Genomic DNA, 23,226 nt, shown 5'->3' on the forward strand with positions numbered 1-23,226 from the left:
CATGCAAGTTTGTAAAAATATTTAATAACTCAATTCAATTGTGGATTAGACTTGCTAGTCCTTAGCCGTTGTGCATATATGTTTCTTGGGAATTGATTTATTTTGACCCAGCACTTGCATTCATTTAGATAGTTGCATATAGGTAGATTGCATTTAGTTAGTTTCCATTGAATAAATGCCATACCCTTACTTCATTCTTGGTTTAAGCATGAGGACATGCTTGGTTTAAGTGTGGGGAGGTTGACAAACCCCAATTTGACGGTTTGTTTTGTATTGATTTTTGGGGATTTTATCACCTTTTACCCATATTTATTCAAGAAATAGCATGGTTTTGTATATTCTCCTTTAATTGTGCTTGAATGTGAAAACATGCTTTTTAGGACTCAAAATAGCTAAATTTAATTCACCTTGATTCTATTAGATGCCTTGATATGTTTGTTAAGTGATTTAAGGTTTAGGAGGCAAAGATTGGATCAAGGGAATGAAGAAAGAAAGCATGAAAAGTTGGAGAACTCATGAAGAAATGGAAGAACCGGAAAGCTGTCAAGCCGACCTCTTCGCACTTAATCGGCCATAACTTGAGCTACAGAGATCCAAATGATGCGGTTCCAGTTGGGTTGGAAAGCTAACATCTGGGGCTTCGAAACAATATAAGATTTGCTATGGTTGAACTGCGCATGGTGACGCGTACGCGCATAGTACGCGCACGCGCCGTTGCTGCCACCTGGTTCACTTAAAACAAAACGTGGCTAGCGAATTCTAAAGCCTTGTGGGCCCAATCCAACTCATTTCTGATGCTATTTAAGCCAAGGATTGAAGGGGGAATGGAGATATACTTTCATACTTTAGAAGTTAGTTACCATTAGTTTAGTTGAGCTTAGTTTAGTAGTTAGAGTTAGTTTCTAGAGAGAGAAGCTCTCACTTCTCTCTAGAATTAGGATTAGGTTTAGTTCTTAGATCTAGATTTTAATTCATCTTCTTCTACTTCTATCTTCTCAATTCCTTGTTGTTACATTCATTCTTCTTCCATCCTTTTGTTATAATTTAAATAAAATAAAATAACTAAAAAAAATTTGAATTTTGAAATTAAATTTTTTTTTCGTAAAAAAAATTAAAAATAATTAGTTAAAAAAAAGAAATTTTTGAAAAAGACGGAAGATATTTTCGAAAATTAGAGAGAGAGAGAGTTAGTTAGGTAGTTTTGAAAAAGTTAAGAAACAAACAAAAAGTTAGTTAGTTAGTTGAAACAAATTTTGAAAAGATATTTTTGAATTTAGTGAGGAGAGAGAAAAACAATAAGGTAGTACAAGATTTAAAATTTTTAGATCTAATGCTCCTTGTTTTTGAAAATTTTGGAGAGAAAACACCAAGGAACACCAAACTTAAAAATTTTAAGATCAAGACACAAGGAAAACTCAAGAACACTTTGAAGACTCACAAGAACACAAGAACATGAAGAAAGAACACCAAACTTAAAATTTTTAGAAAACCAAACCAAAATTTTCGAAAACCAAAGGGAAATCAACAAGAAAACACCAAACTTAAAGTTTGGCACAGGATTTAATAGAAAAATTATTTTTGAAAAAGGTTTTTTTTTTAAAAAAAATTATGATAGCCAATTACTATGAACATAAACACCACGTTCTAACTAACTGAGTTATAAATTTAAAGTGTTTTAACAAGGGATAAATAATAAAAGACTCTAAACCAAAAAGAAAGATTTTTTTTTCCTAATCTAAGCAACAAAATAATCCGTCAGTTGTTCAAACACGAACAATCCCCGGCAACGGCGCCAAAAACTTGGTGCACGAATTGTGAATCACACTTTTCACAACGCGTACCACTAACCAGCAAGTGCACTGGGTCGTCCAAGTAATACCTTACGTGAGTAAGGGTCGAATCCCACGGAGATTGTTGGTTTGAAGCAATCTATGGTTATCTTGTAAATCTTAGTCAGGAAGTCAATTATGTTTATCAGTTGAATTGTGAATAACTGAGAGAGCATAAATTAAAGGTTACTTGTTATGCAGTAATGGAGAATATGTTGGAGTTTTGGAGATGCTTTGTCTTCTGAATCTCTGCTTTCCTCTGTCTTCTGATTCACGCACGCATGTCCTCCTATGGCAAGCTGTGTGTTGGTGGATCACCGTTGTCAATGGCTACCTTCCATCCTTCCAGTGAAAACTACGCTCACGCGCTCTGTCACAGCACGGCTAATCACCTGGTTGGTTCTCGATCCGGTTGGAATAGGATTTACTATCCTTTTGCATCTGTCACTAACGCCCAGCCTTCAGGAGTTTGAAGCTCGTCACAGTCATTCAATCCTTGAATCCTACTCGGAATACCACAGACAAGGTTTAGACTTTCCGGATTCTCATGAATGCCGCCATCTGTTCTAGCTTATACCACGGAGATTCTGATTAAGAGATCTCAGAGATACTCATTCAATCGGATATAGAACGGAGGTGGTTGTCAGGCACACGTTCATGGTTTGAGGAAGGTGATGAATGTCACTGATCATCACCTTCATCACAGTTAAGCGCGAATGAACATCTTAGATAGGAACAAGCGTGTTTGAATGGAAAACAGAAATACTTGCATGAATTCATCGAGACACAGCAGAGCTCCTCACCCCCAACAATGAGGTTTAGAGACTCATGCCGTCAGAGAATACAAAGTTTAGATCTGAAATATCATGAGATACAAAATAAGTCTCTAAAAGTTGTTTAAATACTAAACTAGTAGCTTAGAAATAGACTAAAAACTAACTAAAACATACTCTAAACTATATGAAATTATCCCCAAAAAGCGTATAAAATATCCGCTCATCATGGCCTCAGAACTCCGGCGACAGTAACAGAAGCTCCAGCTAAGCACCGCAGAGAAGCAGGTCGGTAGTGACAGAAGCAGATGGCAGTGACGGGAACCGTCTTAGCCTCGGACCTCTCCCCTTCTTCTTCACGCACGCCGGTCGTCTCTCTCTTGGCAGAACCCCTTGACGGCGATGGTGGAACGGCGGCAGTCAGTGAGAGGCAGAACTGGCGAGCCCTCCTCTTCTAACGACGGTGCTGCGGCAAGGAGCACAGCGGCGGCGTGTGAACCGGCGACGGCAGAAACGTGACGGCTCTCCCTCACGGCGTGTCTCCCTCTCGCGCGACTGGCAACGGCGCAGGCTAGAGATGACGGCTCGGCTTCTCTCTCTCTCTCTCTTTCTCTCTCTCTCTCTCTCTCTCTCGTGAAATGGCGGCAGCTAGCAGGGGCGGCGACGACGCGACGGCGGTGGTGAAGCCCAGCGTGCCGGCGCAGCCTCCTCCCTCCTCTTCTCTTCCTCCTTCCACGGATCCCGTTTCTCTTCTCCCACCTTCTGTTTCTCCTTTCTTTCTTTCATGGAAAGAAAACGCTGCTACTGAGTTAGGAAAAAAGGGGATTTCGGCTGCAGCTGGGGCATGGGGAAGCAATGGGTTACCGGGTAGGGTTTTCAGAGCTAGGGTCTTTTGAGAAAAATTAGGGTTAGGGGATTTTAGTAATTTCAGATGAAATTGGGAATAATGTAGTAATTGAAACCTAAATTAAATTCAACACTAATTGTATATAGAAAAGTACTATTTGCTCATCAATCTTACAAATTATTTTCCATAAAATGCCCAAATCAAAATAATTAGAAATAATATAATTAAACCCTTTATTTTCCAAAGTAACAGTATTAATATTTAAAATATTAATTATTTAATCCGAGTCATATAAAAATCCTTATTATTTCACAACTACCAACTTTTTAATATAATTATAGAAAATAATCCAATAATCATCAAATTGGATAATAATCATAACTTATCTAAAATTCAATAAATTAAAACTTTCTTTAATTTTCTTTAATAAAGAAATTTCTGAAATTAAAGCTACAGAAGGGAAAAGAGAACTAGAGGTGAAAAGTCAATCACATAGCAAACATGGTCCATATAGCTTAAGAATTTCAAAAGGATGTCCCTAGGTGAGCTTCCAATCCAATTTCACAAAAGAGATCTTATGCCAAAATGACTAGTTTCAAATATGTGTAGAGCACATAAGTAAACAATTAATGGTCAATCATGTCATTCAAGGCATCAGCGTAACAAACGGATGCATATGATCAAGAAACACAATACATCAAGATAAATGCACAACATCCATCGAGAAATTGCCTAATCAAAGAAAAGGATTCAAATCACATGGTGGCCAAATTACGCAATTCGAAAAGAAATGCTTGAAAGGCAATTCTCATGTACTTGGTATTCACAGTTGTTCCACAAAGAAACTCAAAACCAAGTAGCAAAATATAACCTCAACAATGAAATCCAACAATAGAAATTAACAATAATAATGTTAAAATAACATCTTATCAGTAATCAGCAGCAATAAACAGCAAACAAGGTTACTAATCTAACACTTATAATGAAAAATAGAAAATTAAACAAAAATTAAACTAACCAAACAACTAACAAATTAACTAAAAGAAATGGTGATAGATGGTGCTTGGTAGTGTTAGATGATGGTTGAAGGATGGAAAGGAAAGAAAATGAGAGAGAAGAAGGAAAGAAATGGAAAGAGGAGAAGAAAAGAAGAGTGGCAAAGAAAGGTATTCCACGCGTACGCATGGAGTGACGCGTAAGCGTGGATAGGTGAAATGGGAGCGACGCGTATGCGTCGGTCACGTGTATGCGTGATGGGTTATTCAGAGAGGCGACGCGTACGCGTGATGTGACACGTACGCGTGGGTAGTCTTGTGCAAAACGCACACTTCCAGCCCAAAACTCGCACAACTCTCTGGAATTTGTATGGGAGGTGAAATTTTTGGATCCACACGTACGCGTGGATAGTTGAAAAGCTTGGGGTCACGCGTACGCGTGGGTGATGCGTACGCGTGGCATGGTGCTCTATTTTTCAAATTTTTTCCAAGTTCTTACACCAAACCAAGCATTCCAAACCTCCAAACAGCTACCAAAACACCATAAAACCTTATTCAACATACTAGACTCCCAAATAAACTCAACTAACCAAACAAAACTTGAAATGAAGCTAATTACCAATATTTACAAAAGAGAAAAATGAAAGATGTTACCATGGTGGGGTGTCTCTCACCTAGCACTTTTATTTATTGTCCTTAAGTTGGACAATTGGTGAGCTCCTTGTCATGGTGGCTTGTGCTTGTATTCATCCTTGAACTTTCACCAATGCTTGGACTTCCAATAAGCTCCATTCTTCAAAATTAATGCCACCAAGCTTTGATAGAGTTTCGCACAAGCTAAGGGCTCCGAAAATTGATCCTCATGTATTCCCGGATCCAAAATCTTGTTTCTACACCCATCTTCAAGTTGATTATCATCAATCCATCCGGGTGCCATAATCTTGGAATTCTCACTCAAGCGACCAAACATCATCCTAGACCCAAGCAATCTAATTCTACACCAACCCTTGCTATTAAGCCTTGAACATGTAACCATCATGAACTTTGATTTACAATGCCAACCACTAACCATATCCCTTTTGCTCTTAAAGCCACAAAGAGCTCTAAGTTGCCCATCCGTCTCAAGCAAACCATATTCAAGTGGAATCATGAAGCTTAGGGATAAGAGATTTACCCTCTTGAATGAAAGAATGGATAGTGATGGCTTGGGAAGAGGTGTTTCCATTGGTCTTGCAAGCTTCACTCCCTTGTGTTCTTCCTTGATTACCTCCACCTCTTTACAAACTTCTTCAATTTCAACCTCTTCCTCTTGGTAGCTCCCTTCCAACTCAATCTCTTCTTCATTGCTTATCAAGAGTATGGAAGGTTGTGCCTCTTCTTCTTTAATCTCCATGTCAAGTCCGATGGGAGATGATTCAATTGTAGATAAGAATTCATCAATGATTGAATCCATCTCTTGATCAACCTCTTCAAAGTCTCCAACTATGATATGCCTTGGAGGTTGTACACCCTCCTCAACATCAATTTCAATCTTCTTGGAAGAGGGCTCCATGATTCTACATTTCCATGGACTTTCAACATCTCCTAAATCTTCAACCACTTCTTCCTCTTCTTCAACAATCATAGCTTCCTCCAATTGCTCCAATACAAAATCCCACTCCTTATTCTCCACCGGAGTTTCTAATCTCTCCTTCATGCTACACTCTTCTATTGATTCTCCTCAATTGGCAATGGAAGTGCCTTGAGTGCATGAGTATTGGGAGGCTAAAGTGTTTACTACCTTGATCAAGGTGGTCGTGGATTCTAGTACCTCCCTTTTCATCTCTTCTTGTCTTTGAAGGAATAAAGTGAGAGAATCATCCATTGGGGCTTGGGGTGGGTAGAAAGGTTCATTGTTTTGGAGGAAGGGTTCATGATAGGAGGGTGGTTCTTCTTGGTGAAAATATGGAGGTGGTGTATATTGAGGTGGTTCTTGGGAGTAAACGGGTTGGAATTGTGGTGGCTCTAAGGATCTTCTTACATAATAGTCACAAGGATGAGGTAAGGGTGATTGGTTATATGATGGGTGAGGGTCATAGGAAGGTGTTTGGTAAAAAGGAGCTTGTGAGTAAGGTGGTTCAAAACTATATTGAGGAGGTAGTTCATAGGCATATGGTGGTGGTTGTTGACAACCACAATGAGGATCACCACATCCATTAGATTGATATGCATTAGGAGTGGAATTATACCTATAAGAGACCGGAGGAGGTTGTTGCCAAGAAGGTTGCCCATAAGCTTGAGGTTCCTCCCACCTTTGATTTCCAAATCCTTGATGCATATCCTTATTAAAGCTTCCATTTCCTACAACATAATTTGAACCAAACTCATAGCCAAAGGGGTGAGAATTCATGATAGCAAGAGCAAATGAAAACAAAATCTAATAAGAAATAAAGAAGACCAAATCCTAGAACTAGCAAAAACTAACAAGCAATCCAAAAATTAAAGAAAACGGGGGTATGCGTATTATTGGTTATGTATCAAAAAAGGGGGTTTGATTAATAAAAGAACAAGAAAATAAACCAAGCAAACAATTAAAGAAAGCAATTAATAAAGAAAGACATTCATGGCAAGGGTTGAGAGTCAAGCTTTCTATCGTAGTCATTAATGATCATACAATATTTATCAAGAGTTTATCTTATTTAGTCATCTCTAACAATGGAAGAAGGTACAAAATTATCTTCACATGAGAGAAAGTCAAATAAGATTAGTTAATCTCAATCCAAAAGTCCTAATCAACCTACTAATCAAATTAGCAAGAGATTAGAGTCAATAGAAACAATATTAACTAACAACCCTAGATCACCAATCCAAATTGGGTATTAATGACTCAAGATTGCCTAATTCCTCTTTCCAAGCCAAGAATGCTCAAAAAGCTACACTAACATCCTTCCAAGTATTTTGTCAAACACATGGAAGGTATAAAAGGAAAGCATAGTAAATTGACAACAAGAACATTAAATCTACAACTACCCAATTGCAAGGAAATAATAACAACAACTCAATTAAACAACATTGAACATAAAACATGAATTGCATTAAAAGGTAATCCAAATCCAACAATAGTGCATCAACCTAAAAGAGACATCAAAGGGGAAATTGATAAGAAAACTAAGAGAGCATAGATGTAACAACAAGAAAGTGAAATAAAAACAAGATAAAAACAGAAAATTAAACCTAGATCTAAGAGAATTTAACCTAATCCTAACCTAATTCTAGAGAGAAGAGAGAGCTTCTCTCTCTAGAAAACTAATTAAAGGCTCATCATAACTAATTTAAGTGCTCCCCCTTTCTCCAATCTTCAATTCTGCATGAAATATTCTCTGAAATCAGTTGGATTTGGGCCTGGGAAGCTCAGAAATCACCCCCAGCATTTTCACTTTAATGAGGTCACGTGCGAGCAGTGATGCGTACACATGGGTCACGTGTTCGCCTCTCTTGGCATTTTACTTCCCACGTGTGCACGTCTGTGTATGCACTCCAAATTCTTGATTTTCCATGAATTCTCCACTTTGCATGCTTTTCTCTTCACTCCTTTGATCCATTCCTAGCCTTTTCAACCTGAATTTACTAACAAACACATCAAGGCATCTAGTGGAATTAAAGGTGAATTAAAATTAGCTATTTTAAGGCCTAAAAAGCATGTTTTCACACTTAAACACAAATCTAGAGAGAATTACAAAACCATGCTATTTCATTGAATAAATGTGGGAAAAGGTGATAAAATCCCCTAAATTAAGCACAAGATAAACCACAAAATTGGGGTTTATCAGTATTCGAGCACTCTAAAATGAATCGCAAAACTAACCTAAGTTATGAAAACGGCCCAATGACTCAACAAACTAGTCGTTCAAACTAATGTAATGGAAAAGCCTCTTTCAAAACAAATCCTAAGGTAAAGGATATTTATTAAAAAATTTTACAGAAAAGCCTCATAAACAAGTTGTAAAAATAGATGGGTTGTCCAACATGTACAACGAAAGCAATCATCCTAAAATCTTAAGGCAAAAGGAGATTCAAATTCACAAAAACCTTTTTTAAAAGAAGGTCAAAAGGTGTTGTTAAATCCTATCCAAAAAGGATCAACATCCACAAACGATAACAAAAAATAAAGAGTTTTTAAGATCCTTTTTAAAGGACCAAAGTCAACAAGAGTTTAACAAAAAATGCAACAACATATAGAAGTGTTTATAAAAGGTCCCACAAGCCAGGCCTTAACAAAAATACTAAACGGGGCCAATAAGCGGGTTCTGATCAGCAGCTGCAGAGGAATCAGGTTCGGCGGCAGAAGTCGAAAGGTTCTACTTAGTTGGGATGACTTCTGGCTGAGAAGAGCTCGGCACCATCTCCTCGGAAGCAACAACTTCTTGAGGGGCAGACTCAACCAAGCATTGCCCAGCAGTCTTGAGCTCCGAGTCAGTAGGATGGCGAGGTAGAGAGACGATCTTCCCGTCGACTACGATCTTGTCGGGATGAAGGGGAGACAAGTCCAAGTCAGGGGCAATAACCTAAACTTGTTTCTTTAAAATCTCAAACACCTACTGATGAGCGGATAATTTATACGCTTTTTGGCATTGTTTTTACATAGTTTTTAGTATGATTTGGTTAGTTTTTAATATATTTTTATTAGTTTTTAAATAAAAATCATAATTCTGGACTTTACTATGAGTTTGTGTGTTTTTCTATGATTTCAGGTATTTTCTAGCTGAAATTGAGGGACTTGAGCAAAAATCTAATTCAGAGGCAGAAGAAGGACTGCAGATGCTGTTGGATTCTGACCTCCCTGCACTCGAAATGGATTTTCTGGAGCTATAAAATCTCAAATGGCGCGCTCTCAATTGCGTTGGAAAGTAGACATCCAGGGCTTTCCAGCAATATATAATAGTCCATACTTTTCACGAGTTTTGACAACGCAAACTGGCATTAAACACCAACTTTCTGCCCTATTTTGGCGTTAAACGCCAGAAATAAGTTGCAAATCAGAGTTAAACGCCAGAAACAGGTTACAACCTGGCGTTTAACTCCAAAAGAAGTCTCTACACATGAAAGCTCAATGCTCATCCCAAGCACACACCAAGTGGGCCCAGAAGTGGATTTCTGCATCATTTACTTATTTTCTGTAACCCTAGCTACTAGTTTAGTATAAAAACTACTTTTAGTGATTTATTTTAGATCTGTGGATAATCTTTTGAATAATTTGGTGTTCTGAGATCACGTTTAGGGGGCTGGCCATTCGGCCATGCCTGGACCTTGTTCTTATGTATTTTCAACGGTAGAGTTTCTACACACCATAGATTAAGGTGTGGAGCTCTACTGTTCCTCATGAATCAATGCAAAGTACTATTGTTTTTCTATTCAACTCAAGCCTATTTCTTCTCTAAGATATTCATTTGCACACAAGAATATGATGAATGTGATGATTATGTGACGCTCATCACCATTCTCACTTATGAACGCGTGCCTGACAAACACTTCCGTTCTACATGAAAACAAGCTTGAATACATATCTCTTAGCCTCCTGATTTACGATCAGAGTCTTCGTGGTATAGGCTAGAATTATTGACGGCCATTATTGAGATCCGGAAAGTCTAAACCTTGTCTGTGGTATTCCGAGTAGGATCTGGGAAGGGATGGCTGTGACAAGCTTCAAACTCGCGAGTGTTGGGCGTAGTGACAGACGCAAAAGGATCATGGATCCTGTTCCAACGTGATCGAGAACCAACAGATGATTAGCCGTGCGGTGACAGCACATTTGGACCATTTTCACTGAGAGGACGGGATGTAGCCATTGACAACGGTGATGCCCAACATACAGCTTGCCATGGAAAGGAGTAAGAAGGATTGAATGAAGGCAATAAGAAAACAGAGAATCAGAAGGAACAAAGCATCTCCACACGCTTGTCTGAAATTCCTACCAATGAATCACATAAGTATCTCTATCCTATTTTATATTTTAATTATGTTTTAATTATCAAAATCCCATAACCATTTGAATCCGCCTGACTGAGATTTACAAGGTGACCATAGCTTGCTTCAAGCCGACAATCTCCGTGGGATCGACCCTTACTCATGTAAGGTTTATTACTTGGACGACCCAGTACACTTGCTGGTTAGTTGTGCGAAGTTGTGAAAAAGAACTAAGATTATGAACGTGCTTATTAAGTTTTTGGCGCCGTTACCAAGGAATGAACAATCACGATTTCATGCACCACCTACTCTGTACTCTCAGCGACTGACTCCTCCAAGTCAACATAATCCTCCCTAAGTCGCTCCACCTTCTCCTTCAAAGCCAAGTTCTCCCCAAAAATTCAGACATAATTCTCCTTAGTTTCTTTAGTAACCCCTCAGCCATAGCACAGGAAGCCGAGGATTGTTTTTCTTTTTCATGAGTTTTGAGGAGCTCGGCTTCCAGCCTTATCTTCTCCTCCTCTAGTCCCTTCTCTTCCTCCCAAAGAGAGGCTACCTTGGCCTGAAGGGCTGGTGCGTGAAATTAAACTCCGCAAATTCCGCACAGATGAACCGGCAAGTGCACTGGGTCATCCAAGTAATACCTCAGGTGAGTGAGCGTCGAATCCCACGAGAATTGTTGGATTCAATGGCTATCATACAAATTTTAGTCAGGCGGATAGAAAAGATAGTAGTTATGAAAAATGCATAAAAATAGAATAAGGAAAGAATTACTGAATTGGTGTGAAAATAGTGATAAGAAATCGGTTGAGGCTTCGGAGATGCTTCTTCTTTTTTAATCAACTTTTCTTACTGTCTACTCCAACAATGGATGAATCATTCCATGGCAAACTGTAACTGATTAACGCCGGGGCTAGTGGTCATTAATCTCCTCTGCTTCAGATCACACGCCAGTGCTAATGGTCATCCAATCTGAACGAGGGTGAAACTCTAGCAATTCAATCCCTGGTGATCCTACTCAAAATGCCACAAACAAGGTTGGATCTTCCGGATCAGAGAATGAAGCTTTATGATTCTAGTATATACCACAAAGGCCCTAATGACCCCGTACCTCAGCTGAACAAATGTTCCCATGTCCCCAATGAAGTCGTGGATTAGCCGTCTAAGAGATGTATAATCAAGCTTGTGATTCAATGCTATCCCGCTAGGGACTCGCAAGAATTCATGTAGAAAATGGATCGTACTCTCGTTCCACCTGGTTTTATTAGTTTAAAGAATGAAGATATATCTTAGAATGGAATCAAACATAGATTGAAATAGAAACAGTAATATGATTAATCCATGAGAATCAGCAGAGCTCCTAACGTTAACCTAGGAGGTTTAGTTGCTCATAGCTTACAGAAAATAATGGTAGTAATGTGTCTGTGCTTCTCCCCTCTTGGGTGGCATAATCCTTAGGAGGAAGGAAGTCTCTTATTTATAATAAAAGATACTAGACCGAAAAGATGTTACTCATAATTAAAAATTATAAAAATGTGATAAACTAAGCTAAAGGGAGCGAAAATCCACTTTCGGACCCACTTGGTGAGTGTTTGGACTAAGCTTTTGATGAATCCACGTCCTAGTGCTCCTCTTGGGGCATTGGACGCCGAGTTTGATCCCTTTTGGATGTCCAAATGCCAGCTTGCTCCCTTTGGGGCGTTGAACTCCAGAAATGGGGTGTTTTTGGGCATTCAACGCACGTTTTGGGCCATCATTTCCAAAGATAAGTATGCACTATTATATATTGCTAAAAAGCTCTAGAAGTTAGATTTCCAACGCCATTAAGAGAGCATCAATTGGACTTCTGTAGCTCCAGAAATGCTTATTTGAATGCACAAAGGTTAGAATCTAACAGCATCTGCAGTCCTTTCTCAGTTTCTGAATCTGACTTTTCTAGAAATTGCCAGAATCACCCAAAAATTACCTAAAATCATAGAAAAACCACAAAAACTCAAAGTAGCATCCAAAAAGTGATGTTTGCACTAAAATCTACTAAAACTTAATAAAACTTAACTAAACATATTGAAAACAATGAGAAAATTGTACTAAAAAGTGTATAAAATATCTGCTCATCAAGGGTCTCCAAAAGAATGCTGAGTAGCATTTAGAGGAGTCCTCTCCAACTCTTTCAGCAAAGTCGAACAAACCCCAGCTGTCCGGATCCCATCTCGGATCAAGACCTGGAGGTGATTTTTGATTGAAGCATCATCCACAGCAATAAAACTATGAGGAAGGATGTGCTTCTCACAAAACCTCACCCCCATCAAACCCAGGTCATAGATATTGAGGGCGCTGGATTCTGAGGTCTTCTTTTTCTTAGAACTTGGCTCCGAGAAGGGAGGAACAGGAGGGGTAGGAACTAGAGGAGGAGGAGGAGAAGGAGGAGGAACAGGGCTTACTAGCTTGCTTTGAGAAGAGGTACCCGAATTGGACTTGGTCGAGAAAGGAGTATCCGACTTGCCACTCTCTTGCAGCTGAGCAGCTTGAGCTCGGGCATTCCTTTTGGCTTCCTGAACTTTTTGGTAAGCCTTGGAACCACTTTTCATTTTTTCTGCAAAAAAGAGTAAGGGATATCAACAAGCAAGTCGGGAAAACGAGTAGTTGTCTATAAAATAGTAGTAAAAACTTCCTAGCTCAATACGGATATAACTTGGTGTTCTGAGAAGGAACTTCTTGGTGTCAAGGTTTGGAGCCCGTCTCCAAGCCTCTCGGAAGAACTCAACTACTGCCTCCTCGATTTCGTCCAAGTCTACCAAATTATATTTTTCAACAGGGGCTGCCTCTACCTAATATAACTGAAAGCGGGGCTCATCATTTTCATTCAAAAAGAAGGGGCGGTGACCCTCAGTAGCACAAACTTTAAAAAATAAGTTCTTAAAATCATGAAATGATTCATCAAAAATAGAAAACACCTTCCGACCTTGGATATCTCAAAAGGAAACCCATTGTTGTTTATTTTGTTTATTCGAAGCACTAAAGGGCTTCGTTAGGTGGAAAAGGTAAAAAAGATCTTCAAAGAAATCGGGAATCCGAGCTCACGACTAACGAGTTGATAAATCTTGAGAAATCCCTAAGAGTTCGGATGGAGCTGTGAAGGAGCCACTTTGCAATAGGAGAAGACTTCTATCTCAAAATCGTAAAAAGGAAAGGTAACCCCAGGACGGGTAAAATAGCAGTCGTACATATAAAGGAAATGAGGTTCCGACCTAACAGCTCGCCCAAAACAAACTCAGTCCTCAAGGTCAGGGGCTACTATTTCGTATCTTACTTCATCCTCGCTAAAACTACAAATTCTATGGTGTTTACAGAGTTCCACCACAAAAATGCTATCAACTATGGGATTGGAATAAAGAACAGAAGAATCTACCCATTTCAACAAATCTTCAGGAACCTTGGAAGACATTTTGGGGGGGGGGGAATTAGAAGAGACATATAGCATAGTATACCTACATTACGGAAAAAAAGGCTGTCACTACCAAATTGTAAACAAAGAAAACCCCCCTTTTTCCACAGATCAGTGCAGTCAAAAATATATGCGGGAAGCATTTTCAAAAATAATAGTGCGTTAAAAATCCTCATTTAGGGGCATCTGGGCATACACAGAAAACCATGGAAACACGCAACAACAAAAAAGTAAACTAAAATAACGAAGATAACGTACATGATACCACTAGCAGGCAAAGATTCAAGAAACATAGATCCCATATTTAAAGAGAGGTTTTTCAAATGAGCACTACAATTGGAAAACTAACCTCTGATTGTACTTGAAGAAGGTAATGGCACAGCAACGACAGTGCAACTCTCGAAGGAAAATCCCACATTCTCTAGATTTCTCCAAAAAGAAAAATGAAGCTCCAACACAAGAAAGTAGAAAGAAATGGAAGGACTTGAGGAAGAGGAAAGAGCGCGAATACCACAGAGGGAGAAGAGAAACGAAAGGGAAGAAAGAGAAAGGTGAAGAGTATTCAAAAGACCCAAGGGGCAAAACAATAAAACCCTCCCCCATTAAATGACGTGCACGGTTACGGATATAACCGCTCCCCACATGTTAAAGAGGGAAGCCAACAGACGCAACGGTTGGCATTCTAAAATCATGTCGATTTTTCGACTTGAAAAAGGAACTCGACCTGTGACACCCGACGTGGTGACTCTACCTCTTGGCATCTGTCCGACTTCATTCGTACTTGAATTCAACTTAAGCAAAAAGATCGGACTCAAGTAGAGGCATTGTTCATACCTGGCTCAAAGCATAAGCCAAGCGCAAAAGTAGAGAAAGCCCAAATGTAGCTGCCCATAACCGACCTCTTCACAGATCGGATCGAAGCGCTGCATGGTAACCCCTTCACTCCCCAAAGAGTTATAACTCACCCCTATATCTCTCACCCACTTCTAGAAGAGAGATCTCAACAACCCTAAAATAAAGGGGCAGTTATCCACCACCAAAAGTGAAACTACTCCAATGGTGGTTATTGGCTAATTCCCTATAAATACACTGACACTCTCAGGTATACTCACGTTCTAATATACTAAAAACCTACCTAAAGCCCTTACTAACTTAAGCATCGAAGTATCTTGCAGGTACCACCCTCCACCTCCTCAAGAGGAACTCAGACAGGCGGCACCTCGGCATCAACAAGTCGGACGCTGCCATACAAAGGGATCGGAACCTTATGTTCATGCCCAAATCAATGTTTCATGTAACCCTCAGAACAGGTTTCATCATAGCAAAATGGTAACATCTAGATAAATAATTTGAAAAGAATAATATTTTGATGATAAAAATTAAAAATAGTAAGATATTAGAAAAAATTGAGTAAAGTATCATTTTTGTCCCCAACATTTTGGATAAGTCCCAAAATTGTTCCTAACATTTTAATCGTCTTATTTAAGTCCCTAACATTTTAAAATTGACTCAATGTTGTCCTGCCATTAGGGATCCGTTAACATAATTAACGACGGAACAAAATTGAGACCATTTTGAAACGCTAGGGACTTAAATAGGACGAAAATGTTAGGGACAAAAACGATACATAAAAATAAATTTTAGTTTTATCCTTTAATAATATCAATTTTTTACTGTACATAGTATTCAATTATGTTTTAATAACATCTAAGTAAATTATACTTAATCACATTACTTTCATTCTAAATAAATTTATTTTTTGATAATTTTATACTTAAAGTTATAAGTTAATATAAAAGTATAAAAAAATGTATTTAGAATGAAAGTAATGTGATTAAGTGTAGTAATGTGATTAAGTGTAATTTACTTAAATATGATTAAAAAAAATTGAATATTATGTACAGTAAAAAATTGATATTATTGAAGGATAAAATTAAAATTTATTTCTATGTATCATTTTTGTCCCAAATATTTTCGTTCTATTTAAGTCCCTAACGTTTCAAAATCGTCTCAATTTTGTCCTACCGTCAATTCTGTTAACGGATCCCTAACGGTAGGACAACGTTGAGCCAATTTTGAAACGTTAGGGACTTAAATAGGACGATTGAAACGTTAGGGACAACTTTGGGACTTACCCCAAACGTTAGGGACAAAAATGATACTTTACTCAAAAAAATTCCTTAAAAGATAAAACATAATACCATAAAGTATAAAGTATAAATAATTCATTTAAAGAAGGTTACTTTATTAATTTATTGTTTTACATTTTTTTTTAATTTTAAATGATTCAAATTTATCATGATGGTTTAGTAATGAAAAATTTAAATAATACAGATAAACTTAGGCTAATATTTTATTACATAGTACAAATATCTAAAAAATTAAAAGAAAAGTTATTTTATGCATATATTCTAAATTGAGGTGTTTTTGCATGAGTTATGAAATATAACTCTAAGGTAGCATTTGTTTGTAGAGACTAGAAATGAGACTTGGGGACAAGAACTCAGTATTATGTTTGTTGAGGTAGAGACTGGTACTTAAATTTGTATCTCTGTCTCAAAAATTTCAGTATTTCAGTACCTCCAAAAAGTAGGGACACTGGAGACTGAGATTTTTAAAGACAGAAATAGAAACTTTAATAATATTTTTGTACCTAAAATACCCCTATTGTAATTAACTAATGCCAACTTTACCATTTCTTCAAATCAGATTAGGGCTTCAGTGTGAGCAGCCCCTCACTCCATCTTCTCATTCATGCTTCAAAGTGTGGGTTCCAACCTCTGCGTTGCCAGTGTCAGCACAACCCCGTCGTCGCCGCCATCGTAACCACCACAAGATAAGTGAGTCATAGTTGAAGTTCCTCTTCCTAGGCCACAAGTTCTCATGTCTTCATTTGCTCCTTCACAGGATAACGTCCGACGAACCCAGTTGAGAGAGTCTCCCCTGTTGCTGTCGAGTTCATCAGACTTCGTTGTTGTCGTCACAGTTTGTGTAACCTAAGTTAGTTGTGGTGAAATTTCATTATTGATTTGGCTCGATTTTTTATGTCGCGAGTTATGTTCTGTAGATTTCATTCGTTGTTCAACTAGATGCATAGAAAGAATTTGGATTTTTCTCTTTTCAATTTGATTTGGTTCTTTGTTCTGATGTATAGATGTGTATATGTTCTCATGCCTTGTTTCTTTAATTTTGTTTGTGATGTGTTTCTTATGAATTGGTTTTGGTCATGCTTGGTTATTTTGGTTTTCATTCTTATGCATCTTTTGATTCTGAAATCTGGGATGCTTGATAAACCACTATTTTATGGTTTATCTTGTACTCAATTGAGTGGTTTTTATTAACTCTTTACCCACTTATTCATACTATTTGCATGGTTTTATATTTCCTTCCTAATTATGTGTTTTGATGAAAACATGCTTCTTTGATCTTATATTTGCTTATTATTAATCCTCTCTTATTACCATTAGATGCCTTGATATGTGTGTTAAGTGTTTTCAGATATTATAGGGCAGGAATGACTTGGAGGATGGAGAGGAAGCATGCAAAAATGGAAGGAATACAAGAAGTTGGAGAAATTGCTAAGCTGTCCAGCCTGACCTCTTCGCACTCAAACGGCTATAACTTTAGCTACAGAGGTCCAAATGATGTGGTTCTAGTTGTGTTGGAAAGCTAACGTCCGGGGCTTCGATTTGATATATAATATGTCATAGTTGCCCTGACGCTAGGCGACGCGATTGCGTGCTCCATGCGGCCGCGTCGCAGTGACGAAAATCAGCGTGTTTGAATTCTTCTCCAGCGATTTCTGGGCTGTTTTCGACCCAGTTCTCGGCCCAGAAAACACATATTAGAGGCTATAAAATGGGGGAATACATCCATTCATGAGGGAGGCTCTCATAATTCACTTTTCATGTTTTAGATGTAGTTTTAGAGAGAGAGGTTCTCTCCTCTCTCTCTCTCTTAGGATTAGGATTTAGGACTTCTCTTAGTTTTAGGAGTGACTCTCGATCCCAGGTTCAATGTCCCTTTCTATTTACTTTCGCTTCTATTTTTATTGACTCTAATGCTTTTATTTGTATTTGATTTATGTTGTCCAATTGGCTAATGAACTTTTCCATGTTAGATTTTACTGCTTTGAATATATTTTATTTGAGGTATTCCAGATATTTATGATTTTAATTTAGCTTTCTACATTCTTGGCTTTGGTTAAGAAATTAGTAACTCAGGAATTATCTTAACTCAACATAAGTGATAATTGTTATCTTTGCTAATTGAACTGAACTTCGATAATCCCAATCTTTCCTTAGGGATTAACTAGGATTTGAAGATCAAACTAATTAGTCACTTGACCTTCCCTTACTCTAGTAAAGGTTAACTAAGTGGAATCAAGAGCCAATTTTCATTATTGTTGATAAGGATAACTGGGCTAGGACTTCCAATTTCTCATACCTTGCCAAAAGTTTATTTTACAGTTATTTATTTATTTTAATTGCAATTTAAATTACTTGCTCCCTATTCTCAAAACCCCAAAGTTACAATCTCCATAAGCAATAATAAGAACATACTTCCCTGCAATTCTTTGAGAAGATGACCCGAGGTTTAAATACTCGGTTATCAATTTTAAAGGGGTTTGTTACTTGTGACAACCAAAACGTTTGTACGAAGGGATTTTTGTCGGTTTAGAGACTATATCTACAACGCGACTGTTTTTATGAACTTCTTTACTGGCAAAAATCATGTTCGTCAATGCTCTGTTTGCCTAATTTACGTCTGTTTGATGTGAAAATATGTAAATTATTTTGTGAAATGTATGATTGTTGTGGCTATAACCAGCGCACTCACTATGATTTCTGAAATCGTATTGATGAGGAATTTGTTAGCTTAGTTGTAGTTTAAAGAGTAGTGGCACTCCAGCTTTTGGAAGACTTTGATTTGCTTGAAACAAACTTAAAATTGAGAAGTAAACTTCAGTACAAACAGGTAACGAGAATTTTTTTTTTAAGGTTGGTATATATATATATATATAAATTTTATGTTTTTCTATATTTCCAAACTTCATATATGCAGTTTTGTTAAGTACAGGATTAATTTGGTTTATTAATTATTATATCATACTCTCTTTATATATATACTCTATTATGACATAAATTTATGGTCACGTATGACAAAAATTTGAATCCCTGTATGTATAATGCTTCCATTAGACACTCCAATCTTAATAATTTATATATGAGTGGTGCCCTTACTTTAATTTGCCTCTTTTAATATTCAGCCAACCTTGTAGCAGGAACTCACATATGATATGGTAATTGTGGATGCTTAATTAATTAATTCATTTTAAGTTTCCAATTAAATCAACTAGGTTTCTTAATTAAGGTTCTAAAGAAGAGCATCAGATTCTTAAGTTTGAGAAACTTCAATATATATGATTAGACCTAGATAGTGTTAACTGTCTTTTGGTTCCAGTTTCTTGATCTTGTTTTTGGTTCTAAGAAGATATAGCAGATTTTTGCATCAAGTAGTGTTAGATTTCTTTGAATATTTATGTATTTTTTAATGTAATGACTATGTTAGGAAGAAACGGAGTGGTCGGAAATTATTAAGCGATGCTTGTCTTTTTATGAAGAGATGATACCCAACCATGAAGATTTGATGTTGTTCTTTGTGCTTACGCTATTTGTTTACTTTAGGGATAGAACTAGTGGCCAACTGTCATTAGGCGGAAGAATGAATAGTAGAATTAGACGTGGGGCTTTAAAGCGTGTTGTTGGTGAAGGTGATAGGAATTGTATCTGGGAGTTGAGATTGAACACAAATACCTTTGCTAATTTGTGTGAGTTGCTCCAAGTTCAAGGAGGACTTACAGAGGATGGTCATGTAAGCCTGTCGGAGCAGGTTGCGACTTTCTTAATTATCTTAGCGCATCACAAAAAAATCATAGTCTGCAGGTTAGATTTTGTAGGTCCGGCGAGACAGTTAGTAAGTATTTTAATAAAGTTTTGAAGGCTGTAATACGGATTCAAAGCATTTTGTTTGCTAAGGCTACACCAGTTGAAGAGGATTGTCTTGACCCCACATGGAGAAGGTTTAAGGTAGAGCTTATTCGATGTTGTGTATGATTCATATTTTCCTAAAGGATTCTATATCTGAGTATCATAACTTTCTATGGATGATAGGGTTGCTTGGGAGCATTAGATGGCACTTATATAGAGGTGACAGTCCCCGAGTCTGAGAAGGTAAGATACCGAACAAGAAAGGATAAAATTATCACCAATGTCTTAGGAATGTGTAACCGGGAGATGGGTTTTGTCTATGTACTTAGTGGATGGGAGGGATCGGCATCTGATTCACGGGTACTTCAAGATGCAATAACTCATCGTAATAGTCTTAAGATACCCCACGGTAATGATGCCATCTTTGGAGTTAAGCCTATACAATTAGCTTGAGTTCACGATAGCCAACATCTTACCTTGTTTACATTACTTGTCTATAGGTAATTACTATTTAGTTGATGCTGGTTACATAAATGGTCCAGAGTTTCTCGCACCGTATAGAGGCACTCGATATCATGTAAGAGAGTGGGCCCAGGGAGCACGTGCACCGCACAATTACGAAGAATATTTTAATAGGGTTCATTCTTCCGCAAGGAATATCATTGAGCGATGCTTTGGTTTACTGAAGAAGAGATTGTCCATCTTAAGAAGTCCTAGCCTTTACCCTCTAAAGACACAATCTCAGATAATTATTGCCTGTTGTTTGCTGCAAAATTTCATTTGAAAGAGTATGGATATGGATCTGGAGGAGGAAGGTAGCATATTGGATGAATTTATGCTCGATGAAGATGAAGCACAGGATGGAATGATTGATGTGGTTGAAAACACGAACGAGTGGACTCACTGGCGTGACAATATAGCAACTGAGATATATGAAGAGTGGCGTACAAGTCATATAGAGTAGTGTTGTAAGAGTAGTGTAATGGACACCGTAATCGATTGAGTATTGTTGTAATGGCTGCATTTTAATTTGTATGACTTGTTGAGACGGGAAACATTGTAATAGTACATCTTCATTTGTAATGGCAACTACCTATTTGTGTTATTGTTCGCTGTTTTATTTTTTTGTTAGTTTATGTTAATTAATTGTAATTTAGATAATTTATGTCTACAAAATTATATTATGCATAGTTTTGATTATCTTAATTTTAGTAGGTAAAAATGGAGAACAAGCGCATGTGGAGTGATGAAGAGACTAAAGCTTTTGTTGGCTTCATGAAGGAGTTTGTGGTAGACGGTCAAAGGGATGACTGTGGGCAGTTTAAACCCGGAACATTCGAGAAACTGGCTCTGAAGATGCTGGAGGCCTTCCCCGGTTGTACGCTGACCGCGAAGCACTGCAAGAATAAGCACAAGCGGTTGAAGGAAAAGTATCAGTACGCCGCTGACATGCTTGGATGCAGTGGATTCGGCTGGAACCATGAGAAACAATGTGTCGAGATTGACAACATAGATGTCCTTGATGCATGGTTGAAGGTCAGTGTGATTCCTACTTTTTAATATACCATATTATAGTTTGTATAGAACTATACGGTTTATATTGAGTCTAAGGGATATGGGAGGAAGAGAAAATAACTTGACGTACTGGAGAGGATGGCCGACCATATTCAGCAATCTTTGGCTGACCAAAGGAAGAATGCCCAACTGATAGCTGATGCCATTGTTGGTGTGAACGAGAGGTGGAAGGTTGGCGAGAAGCTCACACAGCTTGGGTTCAGTGATGACGAGGTGGTGAGGGCGATTTTGAAGTTTACTGAGAGTCCTAATGTGTATGCACACTTCTGGGGCTTGTCAGATTCACAGATGATTGGCCTTGTGCGTTCCATTATATGAAGTTGACTGTTGGTTAAGGGTATTAAGTTTGGCTTAGGGTATTAAGTTTTTCACTATAGGGTTTTATGATTTTGTGAGATGGTTATGTTTAAGATGGTATAACGTACAAACTTATAGTTGGTATGCATTTGGATAGATATTTTGGTAACGCCTTTATTTTGCTCTGTTCAGAATAGGTGTAGGTTCTTCGTACAGTCTTATTGGTATTGTGGTATGGCCTTTATTTTGGTCGCTTGAGCAGGAATTGTTTGCTAAGTACAATATTTATGGTCACGATCATGTTAATGACAATTATCTTAGCTTTTGGTCATCAACTGTTCCATTCTTATAATTTGTGGTTCTCAGATGATACTGTGTATACTGGTTTTATTAAATATGTTGATGAAGTAGTGAAAATCAAACTTATTCTACAAAGAAGGCCTAGAGACCAACTAGTACCTCTTTTTTCTCCCTTTTTTGTGACTAAAGAAGTAAGAATCAGTTACAAAATTAAAATGGATTTGATCAAATTTCCTGAAATGTTGAAAAGGCAATTGCTTAACACCATTTTTTCCCTGAATTCAAACTTATTCAACTCTATCAATATTGAAAAATAGTATTAAAATCAAAAGCGAAAATAGGCATAAAATGTTTCATGGCTCAATTCATATAATCTCATATATGCTGTCCTTAGATTGGTTTGTATCAATCAAATATTCACGGAAAGCTAGCAATCTTTTTGGAAGAGAATTTTCATAGTACCACCATATTTTTTTTATTTGTTATATGAAAAGAATATAAGTGAGAGCAGCAGTGAAGTAAAAAGGACTACAGTGAAAATGAGAAGAAGAGATGTTGAACCTGTACTCATTTTATAATTAACAACAAAAAATATTGAAATATGTTCTCAAACTATTTGAGTTCAAAGGTCAAACTACAACTTACACAACAATAAAATGACCAAGACAACACAGACTATAGAAACAAGAAGTTGAAGGAACGCTAACAATTTCAGATACACAACATCAGTATGAAGATTTTTCACTCGTTCGCACGTCTTCAAATTAGAATTCAATTGACAAGAGCGATCATCTCCAATGTCAGAATATTGGATACTTAGACCTGCCCATCTAAACCATCCACATCGCCTTGCAGGACACGCGTAATACTTTCTACCCGAGTTGGCCATGCTATTTGAGACTTGTAACGGTGCTCTTAAACCACACTCACAAAAACGTTCTCCCGTTACGTTGCCGCTGCAGTACGAACCACTTGTAGATCTTCTACTTGTGGAAGCCATTGTTAACCAGGCTATACATTTAACAGTAAGCAAAAATCATTTACCAGGTTAACAACAAATAGTAACACAACACAAGAATGAATCAACTGGTCGAAATAAAATTATTTAATGAATCTAAGCAAAACAAATTTTCCAATTCAATATATCTCCAAGGAAGATATTCTTTGTCGTATTTAAAATCAAATGTTGGTGCCTCTAGCTTTTTCAATAAATTTTCACACTCCTAGTATGT

The 23,226-nt window shown here is 37.6% G+C and overlaps 1 protein-coding gene across 1 annotated transcript; it reads right to left on the reverse strand.

The window, feature by feature from the left end:
• On the reverse strand, nt 22,629–22,994 carry LOC107610941. Its single transcript, XM_016312917.1, has one exon. The coding sequence runs from the start codon at nt 22,992–22,994 to the stop codon at nt 22,629–22,631; it is 366 nt and encodes a 121-aa protein (XP_016168403.1).

The sequence above is a fragment of the Arachis ipaensis genome, chromosome B08, assembly GCF_000816755.2.
Source record: "Arachis ipaensis cultivar K30076 chromosome B08, Araip1.1, whole genome shotgun sequence".
In the NCBI taxonomy this organism is placed as follows: Eukaryota; Viridiplantae; Streptophyta; class Magnoliopsida; order Fabales; family Fabaceae; genus Arachis; species Arachis ipaensis.